The sequence below is a fragment of the Branchiostoma lanceolatum genome, chromosome 14 (genome assembly GCF_035083965.1).
Source record: "Branchiostoma lanceolatum isolate klBraLanc5 chromosome 14, klBraLanc5.hap2, whole genome shotgun sequence".
Lineage (NCBI taxonomy): Eukaryota > Metazoa > Chordata > Leptocardii > Amphioxiformes > Branchiostomatidae > Branchiostoma > Branchiostoma lanceolatum.
The window spans coordinates 5,358,678-5,378,559 of NC_089735.1; the positions used below are offsets into that span (position 1 = coordinate 5,358,678).

Genomic DNA, 19,882 nt, shown 5'->3' on the forward strand with positions numbered 1-19,882 from the left:
GGCTGTGTTCACCAGGCCACATGGGCTGTGCTCAGGGAAGGGGCTGTGTTCAGCGTTCATACCTAATGCCCTTAATGAAATGAACGATTTCGTACCATCTCTGTATAACTGGACCTGGAAACGATCAATTTTATGCAAATAACTTCATCATGACTTTTCTGCGTAATCAGTGTATTTTACCAAGGAGGTTGATTTTACGTAAAGCGTAATTGACAGCTTTGTTTCTAAGTAATACGTAGCAGCTACATGGAATTCACCATAAAACGCAAGAGATAAATCATTCGTAATGTGTGGTTAAATTGGTCTAACATCGTTCAAAGTCACAAACCAGGGTCTGGTTGTCTGAGAATGGAGGGTGGCCTACAGTGTTTTCACTAATCTTGCAGCTTGGACGGACAATGTAAGAGATTTAAGCTTGCAATGCAATAGTCACGTATTCCAGCCAAAAATGATTTACGTCGAGTTCACCCGATCTACGCCATACTTCACAAACGCTTTTCAGCAATGTACTTGGATGAAATACGGTCTCAAATTAAAGAGGACTGGGTTTCAAAATGTGACATGCAGCAGTGGCACGTACAGAGCTGTCATGCTCAAGGTTTGTATTTTGAGTTTATCCAGCAACATTACTAACATGTACATGTAGATGTATGTCCAGTGCCCTTGCCAATGCATGCCTGGGTGTGACCCGTCTTACCAATTCAGTGAACCAAGTGAACCAGTGCAACAGACGTATATCCCTGTTTGGCTGTGAGCTAAGTAGTTGCAAACCTTGATCCCTAGCCAAGTCCTAGTAACGTTACCCTCTTCGTTATTGATAGCTGACAGAGCAGACGTGTGCAGCCCTCCAAGTTAATGAGAGGTCCTATTTGAACCCAGTGAATCAGTGCAACAGCTGAATAACCTTTTTTGGCTGTAAGCTAAGTAGTTACATAGCTTGATCCCTTGGCAAGTCCTAGTCCTTTTGAATAGTTACATAACTGTCTGTCAGATCAGAAGTGTGCAGCCCTCCAAGCTAACGGGTAACCAGACGTCATTAGCCTACATGCACTAGTCCTACAGCCCCGGTGTTCGTAAACAGTGTGTAGAGGACAGAAACTGTGTTCTCAGATCCTGCTCTCTCGCCTTGGTTACACCCTCCCTTACACATCTCAGGCATGCCGAAGGTTGGAATAAACGGGTGAGTAGTTTTTGACTGATAAACTTTATCTTTTTTAAAAGTATTCCATTATATTCCTCTTTTCACAAGAATTGCATTTGTAAATGGTAGAAGTTAAAACAATGCAAAGAAAGTCAACATTGGTGGTCTATTCGTGACAGCACCAAAACTTTCATTTGAACATATGAAATGAAAACAATTCCTGAAGGTCAGACCATGAGAACCCTTCATGAAACTGTCATGGTTGGCATGAATTTGAACCTACACGTAGGGCATCACTTGACTTGTGGCTTACCATTGTCTTCTGTTACAAAATGTGTAAATACACCATTTGAATTTGGGCAGATCTTTCAGCAGATCATGACCACAGAAACAAGACTGCGTGCACAAGGTTGTAACCCATTCTAATCCCTCCACTGCGCAACACAGCTCTGACATCTGTCATAATCCCGTGTAGGTTTGGTCGTGTTGGCTCTCTGCAGCTGCGGGCATGCATGGAGAAAGGCCAGGAGGTGATGGCCATTAACGACCCCTTCATCCCGCTAGACTACATGGTAAGTCCCGGCAAAATGGCAGGTCAAATACCAGACATCGTAAGCTTTTTTTCTGTATTACGTATTGTGTCAAATGGAATATATCTGAATCTATATTTAAAGAAAATGATAATTTAATTATAAGCACATTCGATTGGTGACATTCCATTTGAAGTTTGTCAAGCAAATGTTCAATCAAATGTTACTTGTTTACTTTGAGGTTGTCTAACCAGGCCGCGCAGCAGCACTTCATTGTTGGGAATCCGACTCTCGTGGTGATTCATCAGTATAAACTAAAAACAAAAAAAAATCTTTATAGAAGATTGTAGTTTATTGGTATTTTTGGTTGTAAGAGATATCATTGTATCACATGTGTATAGAGGATCAGTCACGTTCCAAGAGATTCCGAGTTCAAATCCCGTCATGTCACCAATCTTGTGCCCTGGGAAAAGACACTTTACACGACTGAAAAGAAGAAAAGAAGTATCGAGCATTGTATTTGTGCTGGAGTGACAAATATTTTTCCTTACCTGACTCTCTGTCTTACCCTTCTATGGGAAGGTGTGCCATGGTATTGACGTTTGTCCCTGTACAGGTGCACATGTTCAGGTATGACTCCACCCATGGCAGGTTCAAGGGCGAGGTCTCTGCTGATGCCGAGGACTCTGCGCTGGTTGTCAACGGCAAGAAAATCAAGGTCTTCAATGAGTACGTTAGACAGTTAAATTGTTTTGCAGTTTGAAATAAAATTGATGGATGCCGAGGCTATGTTTGAGTGGCCTGGAGGCTTTTAAAATCATATGAGAGGAATTGTGACCGAAACAGACATTCACCGGTATTACCTTATAATTATGGGAGAAAGTGAAGAGGGTTCATTGATTTGTACCTAAAACCACACTGTCTTTATCAAATGGATGACATCCGTGCGCGCATCAATTTTCGTCCGTTTCAAAAAATGTTTGCAACTAACATAGTGTAAGGTTTGTGTTGAGCACGCCAAAATGTTCCGGCGCAAGTAGTTTTCTGCCATGTGTAACGAGTAAGCTGAAAATGTATTTCAAAGTGAAAGAAGAGGATATGAAAGAACAGAAAATGAAGTGTTTGTTATTATACCATGTTTTGTGTGTTCAGGCATTTGTTCAACCTTCCTGACCACTTATATTTCAGAACGATGGCAACATATATCCAACTCTTTTATGCGCGCTCGCATCAGTTATGGGGTGCTCAGATGATGTCATCCATATAATCAAATCAGTGTGGCCTTATTGGTCAAATAGTATGTTCTACGCAAATCCTTTTTCGGCTTCCCCTTGAGAATGCTAACAGTTGTGACCCATCTTTCCATCCAGAATACACCCAGCTAACATCCCATGGAAAGATGCAGGTGCTGAGTACATTGTTGAGTCCACTGGTGTCTTTACCACCATCGCCAAGGCAAAGGTACGAGGGGCGATCAATATGTTCTGGGCATCACCAAGAAATAAGATGCACAATTGAACTGTTGGCATAATTATATAGCATGAAGTCGATTGTCAATATCCACCAAATTTCAAATAATCGTGGTCACTACTTTCCAGTCGACGTCCTTTTGAAAACCATTAGCTAAGTGGTACAGCAATGAAGGTGAACTGTAATCAGAGCTGTCTGGCCCGTGTGCCTCATGCTTTAAAATCTACGAAGACATTGTCAATATGTTTGATGAGGATTCCCTTCGAATTCGTATTACAGCAAGATAGAAGCGGGTATCCGACTTTCAGCAGAGCAAGTTGACCCGCACACCTCAGGTCGCAGCGCAACTGTCCATATGTTTTCCCTTTCTTTCGGCTAACGTTACTGGGTGTGGCCTGCACAGTAATTAGCACAATGATTTAGATTTTGGTAGACATACAAAAAAGGCTGAATACTTTATGATTATGCCCCGACATTTGAGTTGCGTACCTTATTGCTGGGTGAGGCTGAGAACTCATTGATCACCCCTCGTACGTTATATAAATTTCTAGCTGCTATTTTCTTTGAGTGGGACAACAGCTCTCGTTGTAGCCAGCCATTAAGGGCAGACTTATTAGGAATTTACCAATGTAAATATCGTTGATGGGAGGCCAAATGATGACCAACGATTTTCGACCGGAACCGGGTGACGAAAGGGTTGGTAGCTTAAAGACTGAAATATCGGTTGAGATGTGCTGGCTCAGGTATTGCCAGTAAAGGTCTGATTGATGGAAATGGTGAGAAAACCAACAGTTTGTATTTGGGACCAATGGCTGATCTAAGCCATTAAAAATTTTAACGAATGACATGTACTGATTTTTGCTTCATTGATTACTTCATTCAAGAAAACTAGAACCCTGTTAAACTCTCAAAACCCACACATTGCAGAAAGAGTGGGACACTTCGTCTTCCACTGCTTCCAAAAAAGAAGTCAACCTCAAAAGTTTAGATAGCATTCAGTAGCAGTTCTTAGAATAAGTAGTCACTTCTTCCACTTGCCACCACTTTTAACTTGCACTATCTGTATACTTTGTCTTTTTCTATACATTGTTTAATGTTGCAATTAGCCCTCGGGCAAAAACTTGCAAATAGAATTATTATTGATTGATTCAATTGCTGACTGTATCTTAGGCTCACATTGATGCTGGAGCTAAGAAGGTCATCATCACATTCCCCTCTGCTGATGCGCCGATGTTTGTCATGGGTGTCAATCAGGAAAAGTATGAGAAGAACATGGACATTGTCAGGTATGAACCATGAGAAATATGGGATGGACAATGTGAATATTATATGTGCCTAAATTTTATAGTTGTATTAGTAGTACAATCGTAGTTGTTGCCTTATATATACTTGCTATACGTTGGTTGAGTTGATGAATGACTAGATCCGTGGATTAAGCTGGACAAGTAAGAATGCTTTAGAATTTAGAAAAAAAAAAGTTTGTTTTGTACATGTAAACCATGGTGCACAAGAGGTGACCTCACAATTTGTTTTAAACAAATCTGTTAACAGCAATGCTTCCTGCACCACCAACTGCCTGGCCCCGCTTGCCAAGGTCATCAACGACAAGTTTGGCATCGAGGAGGGTCTCATGACCACGGTGCATGCCTCCACCAGGGCGCAAAAGACCGTGGACGTCGCGAGCGAGACGGGCTGGCGTGATGGGCGTTCCCACCAGAATATCATCCCAGCAAGCACTGGGGCAGCCAAGGCCGTGGTCAAGGTCATCCCAGAGCTGAACGGGTTAGTCAAGATTCTGCAGCCAGGTGTTAGTGCTACAATGCTGACGCTCAACTTCTTTGAGTTCTTCTGGCAGCTTATAGCATTAAGCACAGCTAGAAGCCCCCCGGTGGTGCAAACGGTAACCCAACCCGGCTGCTTGGCCATCTGCATCAAATTCCGTAGATCCATGGCCCGGAGCTCGACCCTAGGGTCGGACACCCAGCTCGGACATGTTGTAAGGGACTTCATTGATAATTTCGGATGGTGACGTGAAGTCGGCGTCGTCGTGTATGAGGGAGCTTCAGGTGTAACCCTCCGCACGTAGAATAGCCCAACGCACTTACCGAGAAGTGTAGGGGTGATCCGGCGTGCTTGGCTATAACACGAGCCGTATCAAAGCGGAATTGCTTCACCTCAATTTGAGGATGACTGCCTGGCTTACCTTTAGAAGGAATGAAATTTTCCCAAACAGTTTTCCTGTAATCTTTCAGTAAGCTGACAGGGGTGGCATTCCGTGTGCCAGTTCCTGATGTGTCTGTGGTTGACCTGACCTGCCGACTGAAGAAAGGAGTAACTATGCATCTGCATATCATCTGAGATCTAACCTTATATTCATTCAGTGACATTCATAACATTCTTGAAACAACGTGTTAGTCACTTGTCCTATGTTTGTTTGTATTTGGTGTACTTGAAAATCAGTTCAGCTTTACTGAAAGAACTTCCCAATTGTTTACAAGATCAGATGATAATCAAAATTAGTTGGTTGAGGCAAACCGAGGTGTGACACTTCTCGTAACTTTCTAATTAGCCCCCTCCACCAACCCATTTCAATAGGCTTCCTATGATGACATCAAGGCTGTGGTGAAGGTTGCGTCTGAGAAAGGCCCACTGAAGGGATATCTGGGATACACTGACGAGGATGTAAGTTGGATTTTGATGATTGCTTCGATTCTCATTACAGATCCACATGATTGTTTGGTTTTCAGTAGACACCATTTTGTATATTATATATTGTCAAGTCTTCTACAGAACTAGAGATGTGAGACATTGTTTGTAGTATTATATTTATTTGTTATAATGTTATAATCAACAGTAATTGTTATCATCATACGCATGATCACAGTTTGGGGGAAGACCCTCCAAAAACCCTCCCTGCGTGGTCTTTTTCCGGCGCAGATGACTTGTTTCCAAACGACTTACGTTCGGCAGTGATTGGTCATTATTGATCCTGAAGAAGGCGACAGTGGTCGTCGAAAATTCGATCCTTGAATACCTTAGTGTTGGAAGAAAGTTTAGCATCGTATTATGATCACTACCAACACAGATGAGCTTTCATTATATTCCAAACGACTTGTTTCTTGCAAATTAATTAACAATTAACAAACATGTATGCCCGCATGGTAACGTTAGGTGGTATCCTCGGACTTCATTGGCGACAGTCACTCCAGTACCTTTGACGCCAAGGCGGGCATCGCACTGACCAACAACTTTGTGAAACTTGTCTCTTGGTAAGTAACGTTATGAGTATGAGTATCAGTGGGTACAGTCTCAGCATGAAAACTCTTGGATTGGTAAATCATATGGTAAAGCACAAAATTATAATCATTGGCCATTCTAAGTAGTTGGCTAGTCTGACAGTCTGTGCCAAGATGAGTTGCATAAGTAGCTGAAGAGTAGAATGATCTGAAGGTTCCATTTATATTGTTAGGTCCAATTCCACTTTGTGTTAAAACTAAATCATATAGTCTCTGATGCCACTGTGAACATTGAAGATTCCACTACTGCGTATTTTTTGTGAATTTTGATATTGAAACATGGTTGAATGCACACAGCACTGTGTGGAAGGGGTAGCACAGATTATTTGACATCAAATACATTGACAGCGATTTCTAACATACTAATAATTTTTGACATGTCTTTTTCTCCTGGCGACAGGTATGACAATGAATATGGCTACAGCTGCCGTGTTGTCGACCTTATCCAGTACATGGCCAGCAAGGAATAGGTCACAACTGTCGCCAGTGTAGCACACGGACATCAGCCAGCAAATCAAGTAAAGAATCAAATAAAGAACTGTGTAGGTTTCGTCAGGAGATCAGTATCTACCCGCATACGAAAAATCCTAACAATCTATATTTTAAGGAGCTTGAGTTATGAGTGCTGACACACACACACAGACAACAGAAGCCCTAAACAATACCCCATTCACAGAGGTAACAAACCTAAGAATAAGCTTTAGTACATTTATTATTTCATGTTGCCTCATTCATTATGAAAATAAGGCTGTAATCAATTCTAGATGATAGTCTTCTTTACCAGAATTACATCTATTGTATGTGAGAAAAGTATTTTCCTTTGGCTGAATTTTACGTTTATGTCCTATCATAAATTCTGTAAATGACTTGCATGTTTACATAATCTATGCATAGTGATGTACACCTTTAACTAACTTACAAAGCTATTTGTAAATATGTCTCCTGTCAATTATAATGTAATGTCCTGACGCAATTCAGCCATTTTGGTTGCCATTTTTGAGACAATGCATTTGTTTTTCGAAATAAACCATTCATGTAATACAAATGGGGCGCCGCTGTTCCTGGTGCCTTTCGACCACATCCAGGTTCATTACGTGGTTTTATAGTGACGATGTTCGCCTTCCCCTCTCACCTTTGAATCTAGAATTTGGCTCGGAGTCGAGGGCCTACAGCAGTGTCCGTAATAAATGGGTCCGTGTTGTGTTTAAGATGTATAGCTGTGGACAATATTTCTAGAACAGAGGCTTCGCCGCAACAGGATGTATTTCTCATACCGGATGCGTCCGGTGTGTTCCCGGTATCCTCTGGACCTCCGACAATCCATCAGTAATGGAGGGATAACGGCACAGGGAGTCCGCATGCTACACGTTCACACGTTCTTTCAGCCTCCGGGCTTTGCAATATGGAATGGTTCACGGTTGGAACTTGTAATTGTCAAGGAACAGTTTCCTCATATAGATCTGAATGCAGTGGACATGCATGTTACACGTGACGTGACGCGTTTTGTCGATATCTTGGTGTCCGAAAAGACCGAACAACGTTAGCACTGTCAAACACGGGGTGCTACATCTTGTGTCCTTTCAGACGTGTATCTGTCATGCCAGATAGAGGAAAGTTTTTTATATTGTACATTCCCATTTGCAGCCTGAATCCAGTCCATTAGTACGGCTCGCAGCGTAACAAAGTTCACAGTACAGAGACTACTCACTCACGTGCGCAACAAGAAAAGGGTACGTCATTTTCAAGACCCGAAGCGTTGCGTTGAGTGATGGAAGGGTGTTTGGCCCATAGGTCCTGGTTCGAATCCCCTGACATATCTGACATTTCTCGACGTTGTGTCCATAGGAAAGGCACGGATTTCTTCGATTCACTCAGGTGAAAATGGGTACCTAGCTTCGGAGCATGGAGGTCCCGTGTTTGAGGAGAGCCACACTCCGATCGCGTATACGACGTATCGACAGGAAGAGCGGTCTTTCCCGATGTGTGTGCAGCTTGTACTGTTCAGTACAAGCCTGATGTGTTGCGCCATGAGGCGGTTTACTGGGCGAACAAGATAACCTTTCCACTCACAAGCCCCAACCCCCACGACCCTTTCTGTAAAAGAATTGGTGAAGAGATCATTACCTATTTATTTATGTTACATCTTATTTGGGACATTATGATTATAATTGTATGGTATTTAATTCCACAGGTCGTATCTTTCCTTCTTGCTTCTTGCTGAATGTCTAGCCTCTGCCAACAATTGAAACAATTGAATGGGGAGACTGGCAAACAAAAGCATAACTGCATTCCTCTAGAGTCTTCCGCACACCATGTGTCCAACATCCACTACCTGATCTATCTGATTCTAATTGACATAAGAGTGCGTCTGCCTGGAGACTCTCAGTCGACACATTTTAACATTAATCCACGGCGAAAATGTTACCATTTACGGTATTTCACAGACAGAGGCTTTACTTCAGCACGACAAGACTAATACCGTTTTGTGCGTCCCGCATTCCCGCGAACCCTCGACGATCCATTAGTAATGGACGGATGACGGCGCTGGAGCTCGGTTTGCCGGTGGAAAGTGCTTCCCGCGGCGGAAAAAATCGGCGCTGTGCCCGTACAGACTTTTATTCCGGCTTGGCTTTGAACCGTCTTGACAGATAGTAGCTATGTAATGGAAGAGTTGGCACAGAAACTTGGAAGATTCATTTTTTTTCAACTCTCTTGTGTCTGGAAAGGATCAGCCTGGATTATTGTGTTCTACCTGAATTTGTCATGAGGCTACCTTCCTATTCTCAGACTATGTACTCGTAGCACGTAGCAAGAGCTGTTCATCAGATGTACCTCAAATATACTGGAATCACAATTCCAACTTCACAGAGTCTACATCATATACTCTTCCGTAGCTGAGCAAAGCTTTCTATGCACCCCTTTGTATCTTACAGGACAAAACGATGTATAGACGTCTGCTTCTAAGACGGCTATTTTGAAAGAAGAAGCGCCATACGAGCAACTCCAATGATGTGATGTCTGACGCTTTCGTCATTTTCATGAGAATGACTCGCTACATCTGTGCACTATCCTTGGCACAGGTTCACCTTCTCTGTTTGTTGGTAACCTTTCTAAAAGCCGCGGCCTGCTGAACGTATTATCATGGGAATAATGGCAGTCGGGTACGTGTTTTGGGCTGCCTCAAGTAGAGAAATTTTGCGCCTGAGAAGATTATGTTGTGTTTCCGGTTACGTTACTGAAAAAAAATAGGTAGGAATTTTCTTTTTTTTCAGATTTCGGCAGATCCAACAAATTACAATATTCATACAAATTACAAATATATATCACTGTACGAGCAGAGGTATATCAATATAGTGAACAAAGAAGTACAATGTTAACTACACACCTATAAACCTTAATCTGTTAACAGAGAGTGAAATACAGGAGACTACAAGAAATTATGCATGACTTCTTGGATTCTGTTTTGAATTTTCATCACTCAGATGTCAGATCGAAATTTTACTTACCTTACTCATGGTCGACTTAAAAAGGAAGGGTCAAGGTCAGGTAACCGAAAACACACAATTTTTTCTAGGCATTTGGAGTATCTCAGTCCACAGTTAATAGACCATGCAAACTTTACCGCTGTGGTAGTCGAGGCTTAAGTGCCACACTAGAGAGAAGAGTAAAGGCCCCTCAAAACGACCAGAAGAGCTTAAACAAGATAAACGTATCTGTAAAAGGCCAGTATGACGCACACGTTAATTGTTTTACACGACCTGGTGCTCAAACGTTTACAACCGTTCGGTCATTAAGAGATACCTCTTGAGAGATGGCGGATCTTAAAACAACCTGACGTAAAAGGCCGGAGTTGGAAAATGAAATAGATCTCTTGATACCTACAATGGCACAAATAACGCCTCAATAGGTCACACACCGTTCCGTGGACTATAAGAAAGTCAGAAGTAATAAAGAAAAGATTTCAAAGCATATGAAACAAAGGTCACACTGCTGGAGGGCCATATTTTGACCATAACCGACAAGTAATAACGAAGAAACCTGTGATCTACAACTTAAAGGGAAACCGCCAAACTGGAAGACAGAAAACGCTATGAATCACAATCCGGGATCCTGACCTTCTCCAACATTTATGATTTGTTCTGAAAACCTATCTATCCCACAAAAATAAAATCATGGAAGAAACGTTAATGATTCTAAAGACAATGACGGTATCAACGTCTTGTTTCTGATATCAATACCTTCTAGTGGACCGGTGACGTTGCGTACAGACTAAACGAAAACGTGTCAAAAATAACCTAATCGGTCATTGTCACAAATCAAAGTGCAAAGCTTTCAGAGAGTTACGGAATTTTTAAACCGTCCGCTAACGCGGCAGTGAATCAGAGACAAAGGCATACGTGTGTGCCTTTTGATAGAAACAAGTGTTCAATCTGGCTGTGCGTACTTGTCGAGTGGTGATACGACCTCTGTCAGCTTTGACTTGAGTTTCTCGGCAAGCCGCGATGGTTTTGTGACGGAGCTTTACACACCATCCATCACTATACATCTTCGTCTGCTGAGAGGTAGCGGCTTGTGACACTTCCTCCGCGAAATCGCGCTGGGTTCCGTCAACGCAGGTCCACCGTAATCAATTTCCGACGTTTTGGCGGTGTTCTGCGGATTATCCCGAAATTGCCGGTAGTAAGGCCTAGGGAAAAAATTATGTGTTTCTGGTTGCCTGACCAAAACTGGCAAAATCCTCCCGACCCCTGCTTTTCTAGGGATCGACCGCTGGCAAGGGACATAATATTTTCGATCAGACATCTGAGTGCTGAATTGAATTCCAACTTCCTCCAACAGCCTTGAAACTTTTTCTTGCAGACTTTCTATATTTCATACTTTCTAATAAGGCTTTTAAACATTATCAATGCAAGAATGCGTAGTAAACATTGTACTTATCTCTTCAGTTAATTAATATGCTTGTGCTTGTACAATCTATATTTGTATAATTGCCGCATGATATGGTGTTGAAAGTATTAGTACAGTTTTAAATTGTATTTGTTGGGTCACTTCGGCCGAAATCCTACTTACCGACCCTGTTTTTTTTAAAAGAAATTCAATATCCCTGTGCGGCACATTTTGCCATTACTCACGGGGCTGGTGTGGGAACCATTGAAAAACAAGAGGCGAGTAGTACAGTCTCCTGGTTCCCGGTATTCGAACCCGCGCCGAACCCGGGCCGCCGGCTCATGAATCCAACGCACTAACCGCTAGGCTAAAAGGTCCGGCCCGCTTAGACTGGTCAGTTGGTGGTGGCTGAACCCCACTGTTACGCCGTGGTCGGAAACACAGTAATAATTTTCAAAGGCCCGGTGCAAAAAAAGTTACATATCAGACCGAATGCAGACAGAGGCAGAAACTGATCATGTTTGAGCCTCAAGCCTTTCAGAAATACATCAGCCGCATCCCAGCACCACGGATGTGTAGCGTTGGGTTGGTGCTGCCAGAATCTACTTTACTTTCGCTGTTGTATATAAAGGTTTTGTGCATTACTACTGACATCCAATGGTAAACACACAGGTACCAAACTGGCACAAAGTAATCGGGTCTGTGGGCTTATAACAAGCTTACGTGTGAGGAAGTGCAACAACTAACTTACTTATGTCTCCCTCGGTGTTCCAAATTAATGATCGCCATAAATAATTCAAACTTCGTCAACTCCAGCGCAGCTCCCTTTCAAGTCTTTTGAAGTGGGTTTGATTGCATGCAGAGCGTGAACTTTAACGTTACCTTATACTCTCATGTCTGACACGTAAGATAGTGGTTCTCTTTTCAATGTAATTAGAAACCAATTAACGGTGTACGCCTCAGTATCATCAGTCCAGTCGTACAGGAAAGAAAAAGTCTCCTAATGTTTGACTTCATTTGTGCTGACTCGCCAGAAATGGTGCTACTGCAGTCATACATTAGTCTGAAAGCTACATATTTCCTAGGATCCTACCGACGCCACCATTGTTTTCGAAATATGCACTTGAGTGTTTTCTCGAGCGGTAGTTGGTTTCAATCTTTCCGGGAATTTTCTGTGCTAGATTCCAGGAACTCTATTTTCGCTGTGTAGCGGACGGACTATCCAATCACGTTCGTCTGTTCTTCTTGGCTCTTGCACAACAAGTTGTATAGAATAAAGTGCCGGGCCCAAAAGCTGTAATTTGTTTGGCTTTCTCGGCAATAAGTCCCGGTAGTCTGCCGCTGGAATGTGAAACAGAGATAATCAAGAGACAGTTTGAATGTGTAGTTTGAAGTAGACTGGTAGAGAATAACATTTTTGTGCATTCACAACATTGTCTAGTCATTAGTGTACAGGGTAATGACCATGAACCCTGATGATCTTACAGACCGTAGAATGTTAAGTTAGAATCCTCTGTAGACGACATTTTCGTTCAAGAGTCGCAAGGTGGCGCTTTACTCAAGTGCTTCCATGTGAGAAGCCGAAGACGATTGTGCACTCAGCACGCTTTCTAAGCTGTTGCTGTATTCATTCCATTATGATGATATTGGCCCATTTGAAAACATAGAACTAGTTGAGGCTTGGACACTGCAGCGCCAGACGCATAAAAGTTCATATCACCCATAACGGTGGATACCGGTGCCTGTCCTTGGTGCTGAACGACGAAAAATTGACGAAAGGGTTCCAAGGGTCCAGCTCTTCCACTATCTGCCACCAACAAATCAAGACCATAGCGCGTCCAGTTCAAAAGATAGAAAAAACGGAAGTTCTACTGCAGTGCCAATGTCACATACCAGGGGGCCCAAAATCGACCTTGACCTTCGTATTCCCAGTACCTACCCACATACCAAATATCATCATAATCCATTGAGAGGTTCTTGAGTTATGCTGACTACAAAAATCCAGAAACACACACACAGAGACACACCCAAAACTATATCCCCAGATAACGAATCAAAATCGTTTCGGAGATACTTTTGACCAGTGGGCTAACTTGTGGCATTCCTTTTATCCTTTTAATCCGGCGCCCTTGACACGCAGAGAAGAATCGGCTTGAAGAAGAAGAAAGTGACTCTGCCAGAAGAAAATGACTCTAAGGTCAAAGGTGAAAGCAGCTTTGCTGATTACTCATCGACGATGTCTATTTGTGACGTCATTATTGGTGGTTTTAGCCTGACATGAACAGCAGACCTCACAATTTTTATTACCTTATTTTTATATTAATGATTAAAACGCCCCTACGAAAAAGTGAACTGCGCCGTTGACCCCGTGACACGAAGATGGCGGACTGCCAACTCGAGACGTGACTGTCAGAAAATAAACGTCTGCGTAGTTCCGGCAAATGGCGTTTCTTTGAGGTAAGAAAGGTTCACAAATGCTCACTACTGGTATACTGTTCGTTTCTGACCTGTTACAATACTTCTTATATTGTTCAAGAAGTATTTTAGCCAGTTATTTTGCGTTGGGGAGGGGGGCGGTTGCGTCGGGTTATTTTTTCAGCAGAAGAATTTGTTCTGCATGAACAAAACCTTTCAAATCTAGAGATATCACCCCCCCCCCCCCCTCTTCTCTTATTGTCCTTTTCATACGCCCTTTTGATATTTTAACCTGGTAAGACATTAGCCGTAGCGACTGTTGCAGGGCAGGGCTTACTTTTACTCACTGTCTTGTATATGTTGTTGTTGTTACTCAGTCACTGTCTTGTATATGTTGCTGTTGTTGTATATAGCCCGAACTACATAATGTTACAAGAGAGCAAGTAAAAGTAAGCCCTGCAACAGGCGCCACTGCTAGTATGACATAGTCTTTTTTTATCAAGCTATCATGATGAATGATGATGTACAAATGCAGTACCCAGAGTGCAGTACTGGAGTGAGAAATATGAAGTTACGAGTGAAGATCAGCGGAGAGAAGACCCGAGTAGACGTGGGGCAGGACTGTCACACTCTGGGCATGCTCAGGACCCTGCTGGCTCCTGTTCTGGGGGACCTCAGGTAACAAATGCAACTGTTGTCAGTTATTCCTCATATTATAAGATCATGTAATTTAAAAATAATGTTATCTTAGGTTTGTTTGTTTAGTAATAGGGCATAAGGATGTTTCATCAGCACCTAGACAGTTCAGCCCTTAGCCAATCAGGACCCCAGGCTAGGTACCAGGCTAGGTACCAGGCCTAGGATGGAATAGTATAATGGTTAGTGTTAGTGTTAGTGTTGAAGTTAGGGTTAACACGCCTGGATCTGGCGTTGAGTAATCCTGATCTGCTAGAGGCCCAGGGCCAAACTGTCAAACTCATGCATTCATTCATTAGACTAGATCAACCCCTACCAAACCAAAAACTCTACTCTTTAATCTTTGCCTTTGTATTTTCCCCTTTGTTGCTTACAGGAGTGTCTCTCTGTTTTATATGCAGCTATAACAGTTACTGTATTGAAAGTTAAAACTGAAACTGATTGTTTAGGACTGTGTTTCTATTTTCAGAGATGACTTGCCATTTGAGATAAGCCTGAATGGCCGAGATGCACTTCTTGGTGACGACAAACCCCTCTCTGATCTTGGTATTGTTTCTGGTGACCTCATACACATCCTCCTGCCAGCTGATGACCCCCATACTTCATCCAATCACAACTCTCAGCCACAGGCGCAGCTTCGTTCCTCCCCAGAACACCCCCAGCCTTCCACCAATCACAGAGCTCAGCCACAAGCTCATGATCATTCCTCCCCAGAACAAGCTTGTGGACTGAGAGAAGAAAGTGATGGCACAAAGAAAGCAAAACATCCTGCAAGCTGTGGAAATGGTGAGAAAACAGTCACAGCCAACCAACAGGATACATGTAAGTCTGACACCACAGAGGCAGACCCATACAATGCTTCAGCAAAAGCCCTTCTTAACAAAGAGAAAGAAACTGTGGGGATGGACAAAGAAGAAGAATCAGCAGACAACAATGGAGATGGAGAAGATAAAGACCTGATGGATGTGGAGGAAGAGGAAGCTCAGAGCCTATCAATGGAGGGTGCAGGGGTGGGAGGGGTCCCCTCAGAACCAATGCTGTGTCGGGAAGCCACGGTGGACTCTGTGCCATTGGTGTTGCAACAAGTCTACCATGCCAATGATGTGAAGAGTAGACATGATGCACTGTGTGTGGTGCTGCATGTGCTCATGATGGAAAGTGGATTCTCAGCAAAGGTGAAAAGATAGTACAAAAACTTTTTCAATCCTTCTTACATAAAGAAGAGTCAAAATAACTTTCTGGAACCACTTACCTTTTACTGCTGATGCTCATTTCAGTAATTCCATCCCTTTTCATTTTGGAACATCTTTATGTCTATGTCTCTGACATTTTGGATAAGATTGTTGTCAATGAAGTCAGTCATGTGTTGTATTTGTTCCTTATGTGTGTACTAGTATACATCAATTTTTTTGCATACTCAGGAGTCATCTTCCCCACAAGACCAAGAGAGCATCAATGGTTTTACCCTTCCTAAGGGCTGGAAGTTACCAGGAATGTACAAGATGACCTACAGGCACATGGCCTGTGAGGGATCATCATGCAGTCTCACTCTGGTACCTATGGGGTCCCTCTTGATGGCTCATGGTATGTAGCAGACATTTACAAATTGAAATTTGCTGGAAGACATAAGGAAGATATCCAGACTATATGCATGATGTACAAAATGACTGATAAACTCGTGGATGTACCAACTACTAAGTATTTAGAACCAGCTCAAAAAAGAAAGTATCAGAGTTGAGAACCTAGGATCAATATGTTAAAAAGTTGTTTTTCCCTAGAGCAATTGTACAGTAGAACTTGTTGCCACCAAGCACTGTGGCAGCATCCTCATCAGATAGCTTTAAACAAGGTCAGATGTGAAAAAGTTAGGTGTGACAGGTCATTCTGTGTGATATAACAAGCTGCTGCATGCAAAGCTGGTGTGTTACGTCAAAGGGGGGTTATACTGGCGTTAGAGATACAGAGATAGACTCTTTGTTGTACAGACATGAGAGAGCAACCCTACAGGTTTTATAGTGATGGGTGTAATAGTTCCTGAGCTGGTGTTAGATACTTAGTGGTTGCTGTTGGTACATCCACCAGCTAAACACAGATGCTGATGCTGTTTATTTGATATGTTGTATTTACAGGTGTGGTCACTGGGAGCAATCCCAGCATGCATCACCAGGTCCAGCTGAAGACTGACAGTTTCACCTTTCATGTTCCACAAGGTCAGAAGAATTCCATTTCAATCATTACCGCACAGCAGCATCTTTTTAAAAAGTTAACTTACTCTGCATTGCAGTTGCTTTAGATGTCCAATATACATGTAATTGTCAATCCAGAATATTGCAGATATTCAGCTACATTTGTAGGTTTAAGATTATTGTCAAGGTATGATTCTTTTTTTCTACTAATAATTGATTTCAAATTCCTCTCCAGATCCTAACAGAGCCTACAAGAATCTTCCCCAGTTGTCTAAAGTGTTTAAGGATTCTGTCGCTCAACCCCTACTGGCTGACATGAGACAATGTAAGTAAGGGGAAACATTTTTTCTTATCCTACATATCAAAATAAAGTCATGAAATCTCCAAAATCTTGATACACTTTCTCAAACCTCAGGCAATAAAACATCATAACATCAGCTGCGTAGGCAGTTTATGGGGCTAAAACTTACTTCATATTGTACTTACAATATACTGTATGTAATTCCTCTGCTCTTTGTTATTTTGTTATTCATAGTTGATAAAAGGTTTGAATAACAAAATGTGAACCTTCCTATAGTACTGGGGCTACCTGCACTGCATGGTCTTCTGGCACTGTCAGCAGAAATTCAGGTAAGATGTTGTCACCTAGGAAAATGTGTTTTTTTTTTAGAGTTTAGAGAAGTCTTCAGAGAATAGTACATGATTTTTTTACTGTTTTACACAATACAAACAGTAGATGTTGGTTAACATGTAAATCTGTTTTTTTGTAATCATTCTTGGCCCCCCGAAATAGCCGTAAAGAGAACCATTTCCTAAATCTATTTCTTATATAACCATCCTAGGCTTTGCATACAAAAAACTAAAACCTATGAAATGTGTCCACAGTTGATGGTGTTACAGCACCTGGATGTGTTAAGCCTGGTCAGACTGTCAGCTGTCTGTAAGGACTTACACAGTGTGGCCAACGACCAGAGTCTCTGGAGATTCAGGTACCTCAGGGACTTCGGAGGTGAGTTTCTTTTTCTGAAATGTGTGCATGTGTCAACAGGTCTGTACATGTTGTTGTGTGTAATGTTTGAATATTCGTCAAAAGGTCTGTACATTCTGAAAGAAGTTTTAACTGTAATTTCCAACATAAAAATTGGACTTACCCAAATTTTCGACTGTGCATCACCAGTCTTTGTCAAGGAGTGAGCAGTCCACCGCTGGGATGATGTCTGTACATGTTACAGTTTGTTTCAAAAGTTTCTTGTATCATAAAGAAAAGTAAGAAAGTAACATACTGTAAAAAGGGTTAATGTTTGCAGGGATTTAATGTTGCAGTTGGGAGAAGATGGAGTGTTCACAGTGGTTTTGCGTTTGCGCAATTGGGTAGGCAGGCAGAAGACAATTGTATATACAAGAGCATCAAGGTACAAATTGATATATAATCATATTTTCCTGTATTACGATAACTTACTGACAAATGACCAATACTTAGAGTGGTCTTTAGCACAGCTATTTATTTGTGATCATGTCATGTTTACACATTTTCTGAAAGTGTCCTTTTTGTACTTTTTAGAGTTCAAAAATAAAACATCAACCCTGGATTGGAAAGAGGTAAGTAATAATCTAAAAGACTACATGAATATAGTTTGAAGTTTTCATTTTTTGTTTCATGACCTGTTTACATTGTTAAGCATTTATGCTGATATCCTAGTAGTACATAGCTGTAAAACCCTAAAGGACTCATTTTATACATGGATTGTTCTACTGCAGTTGTACAAGAAGCACTATCATGACCGTAAGAAGGCCAGGGAGTGGATGCGCCACCAGCGATCCTTCCACCCCCCACCGCCACCATGGGCCATCCCCACCCCTCCCCACTCCTTCCCCCCAACATACCCCCCTGGCTTCATCGGAGGAGACTACGACAGATACCCCCCTGGGATGCCTGGGGCGTTCTTCCCCCATGGGATGGGGAGGGGGTTTAACCCCTCCCAGCCGATCAGACCCCCTCCCCTGGGGCCACGGTTTGATCCCATTGGTCCTTTACCAGAACACCAAGTGATCCCGGGTCGAGGCATGAGAGACGGAGGCAGGGGAAGGATGGGACCATCACCATCGTTCGGCTTCATGCCAAAATTCTTCTAGCACTTTGATAATTTTGCTGCTGTCCACCTCTGTGTCAGGGACCCTGGCAACAGTATAATCAAATAATGGATAATGGAATGGAAAAAAAAACTACAGAAACAACTGAAACCGGTTCTGTAGCTTAGGCCATACTGTTTTCATTATATGGATGACATTCTCTGGGCACCCCAAAAGTGTTGCCAGCGTGCAAAGAAAAAAAGCTGGACAAAAAAAGTTACCTTCGTTATGAAATCTAAGTGGTCAAGAGGGTTGAACAAATGGCTGAACACACAGAACATGGTATACCAGTCAATAAATTCTTTATCCTTTTCGACTTTGGAAGACTTCACTTTAACTGCAATTCATGACAAGTTTTGCAGCTTCTTTGTACAATTTACAGTATGGTCACAATTGTTTTTAGAGACAGGAAAATTGATGCACACACACATATGTCATCCATGTAATTAAGTCAGTGTGGCCCTAGGACAAAGGCAAAATGTCTTGATCTGTCTCATCTGTATTTTTGATTGTTGCACAGTTTGCCATTAGATGTGTTCAATCATGTACTGTAATCTATCGAGTATCTAAAGTGCAGATCCAATCATATGCCGATAACCCTTTGTAAATTTGAACAGTGGTGGTTTGTGTCAAATAAAGGTACCTGAAGGACTTGAGATCAGTTGATCTATTATTGATAGTGTCAGAAGATTAGCACAGTGTCATACTATCAAGTATTCATTTATCTAGATTCATCAGTGGTACGGTTAGTGCAAAGTGCACTTATCAACATACAAGAACAACTACATGTTAAGTTAACAGCAGGAATATAAGGGCCCTATCAAGTAGTTATGTCATGGTTTCACCATTAGATGTAAAAATCACCAATGAGGTAGTTTGTACATTCTTTGTAAAATGTGACAGGAATCCCTTTATTGCATCAGGTCCGAGTGGGCTATGAACATGTCTATCTACATTGACGTGGGTCTAAAATAAAGAGTAAAATTCAAATCATCAACCTCTTGTTGAGTTATTCTTTTAAAGTTTCCTACAAAAAGGCCATTGCAGTTCCATAAAAGCTGCTAGGGGGCCATAGCATGTCCAGAACACGAGATTTAAAGGTTCTGCTTCAGTACCAAAGAAAGCCGTTGG

At 42.1% G+C, this 19,882-nt stretch overlaps 2 protein-coding genes across 3 annotated transcripts; both read left to right on the top strand.

The window, feature by feature from the left end:
- Positions 1 to 931: 931 nt before the first annotated feature.
- Positions 932 to 7,822, top strand: LOC136449097 (glyceraldehyde-3-phosphate dehydrogenase-like). The gene is made up of 10 exons (XM_066448909.1): positions 932 to 1,180; positions 1,617 to 1,713; positions 2,288 to 2,400; positions 3,042 to 3,132; positions 4,312 to 4,427; positions 4,693 to 4,923; positions 5,394 to 5,472; positions 5,737 to 5,823; positions 6,313 to 6,410; positions 6,838 to 7,822. The coding sequence occupies exons 1-10, from the start codon at positions 1,158 to 1,160 to the stop codon at positions 6,905 to 6,907; spliced, it is 1,005 nt and encodes a 334-aa protein (XP_066305006.1). The 5' UTR covers positions 932 to 1,157; the 3' UTR covers positions 6,908 to 7,822.
- Positions 7,823 to 13,652: 5,830 nt separating this feature from the next.
- Positions 13,653 to 19,748, top strand: LOC136448220 (F-box only protein 7-like). 2 transcript variants are annotated; one of them, XM_066447487.1, is made up of 10 exons: positions 13,653 to 13,781; positions 14,275 to 14,417; positions 14,905 to 15,610; positions 15,857 to 16,019; positions 16,565 to 16,645; positions 16,857 to 16,946; positions 17,199 to 17,251; positions 17,507 to 17,630; positions 18,183 to 18,220; positions 18,380 to 19,748. In XM_066447487.1, exons 2-10 carry the CDS (start codon positions 14,305 to 14,307, stop codon positions 18,752 to 18,754), a joined length of 1,743 nt encoding a protein of 580 aa, XP_066303584.1. In that variant the 5' UTR covers positions 13,653 to 13,781; positions 14,275 to 14,304; the 3' UTR covers positions 18,755 to 19,748. The 2 variants fall into 2 exon arrangements, with proteins under 2 accessions (XP_066303584.1, XP_066303583.1); XM_066447486.1 differs by having other exon boundaries at positions 13,670 to 13,781; positions 14,243 to 14,417.
- The last annotated feature ends 134 nt before the right edge of the window (positions 19,749 to 19,882 follow it).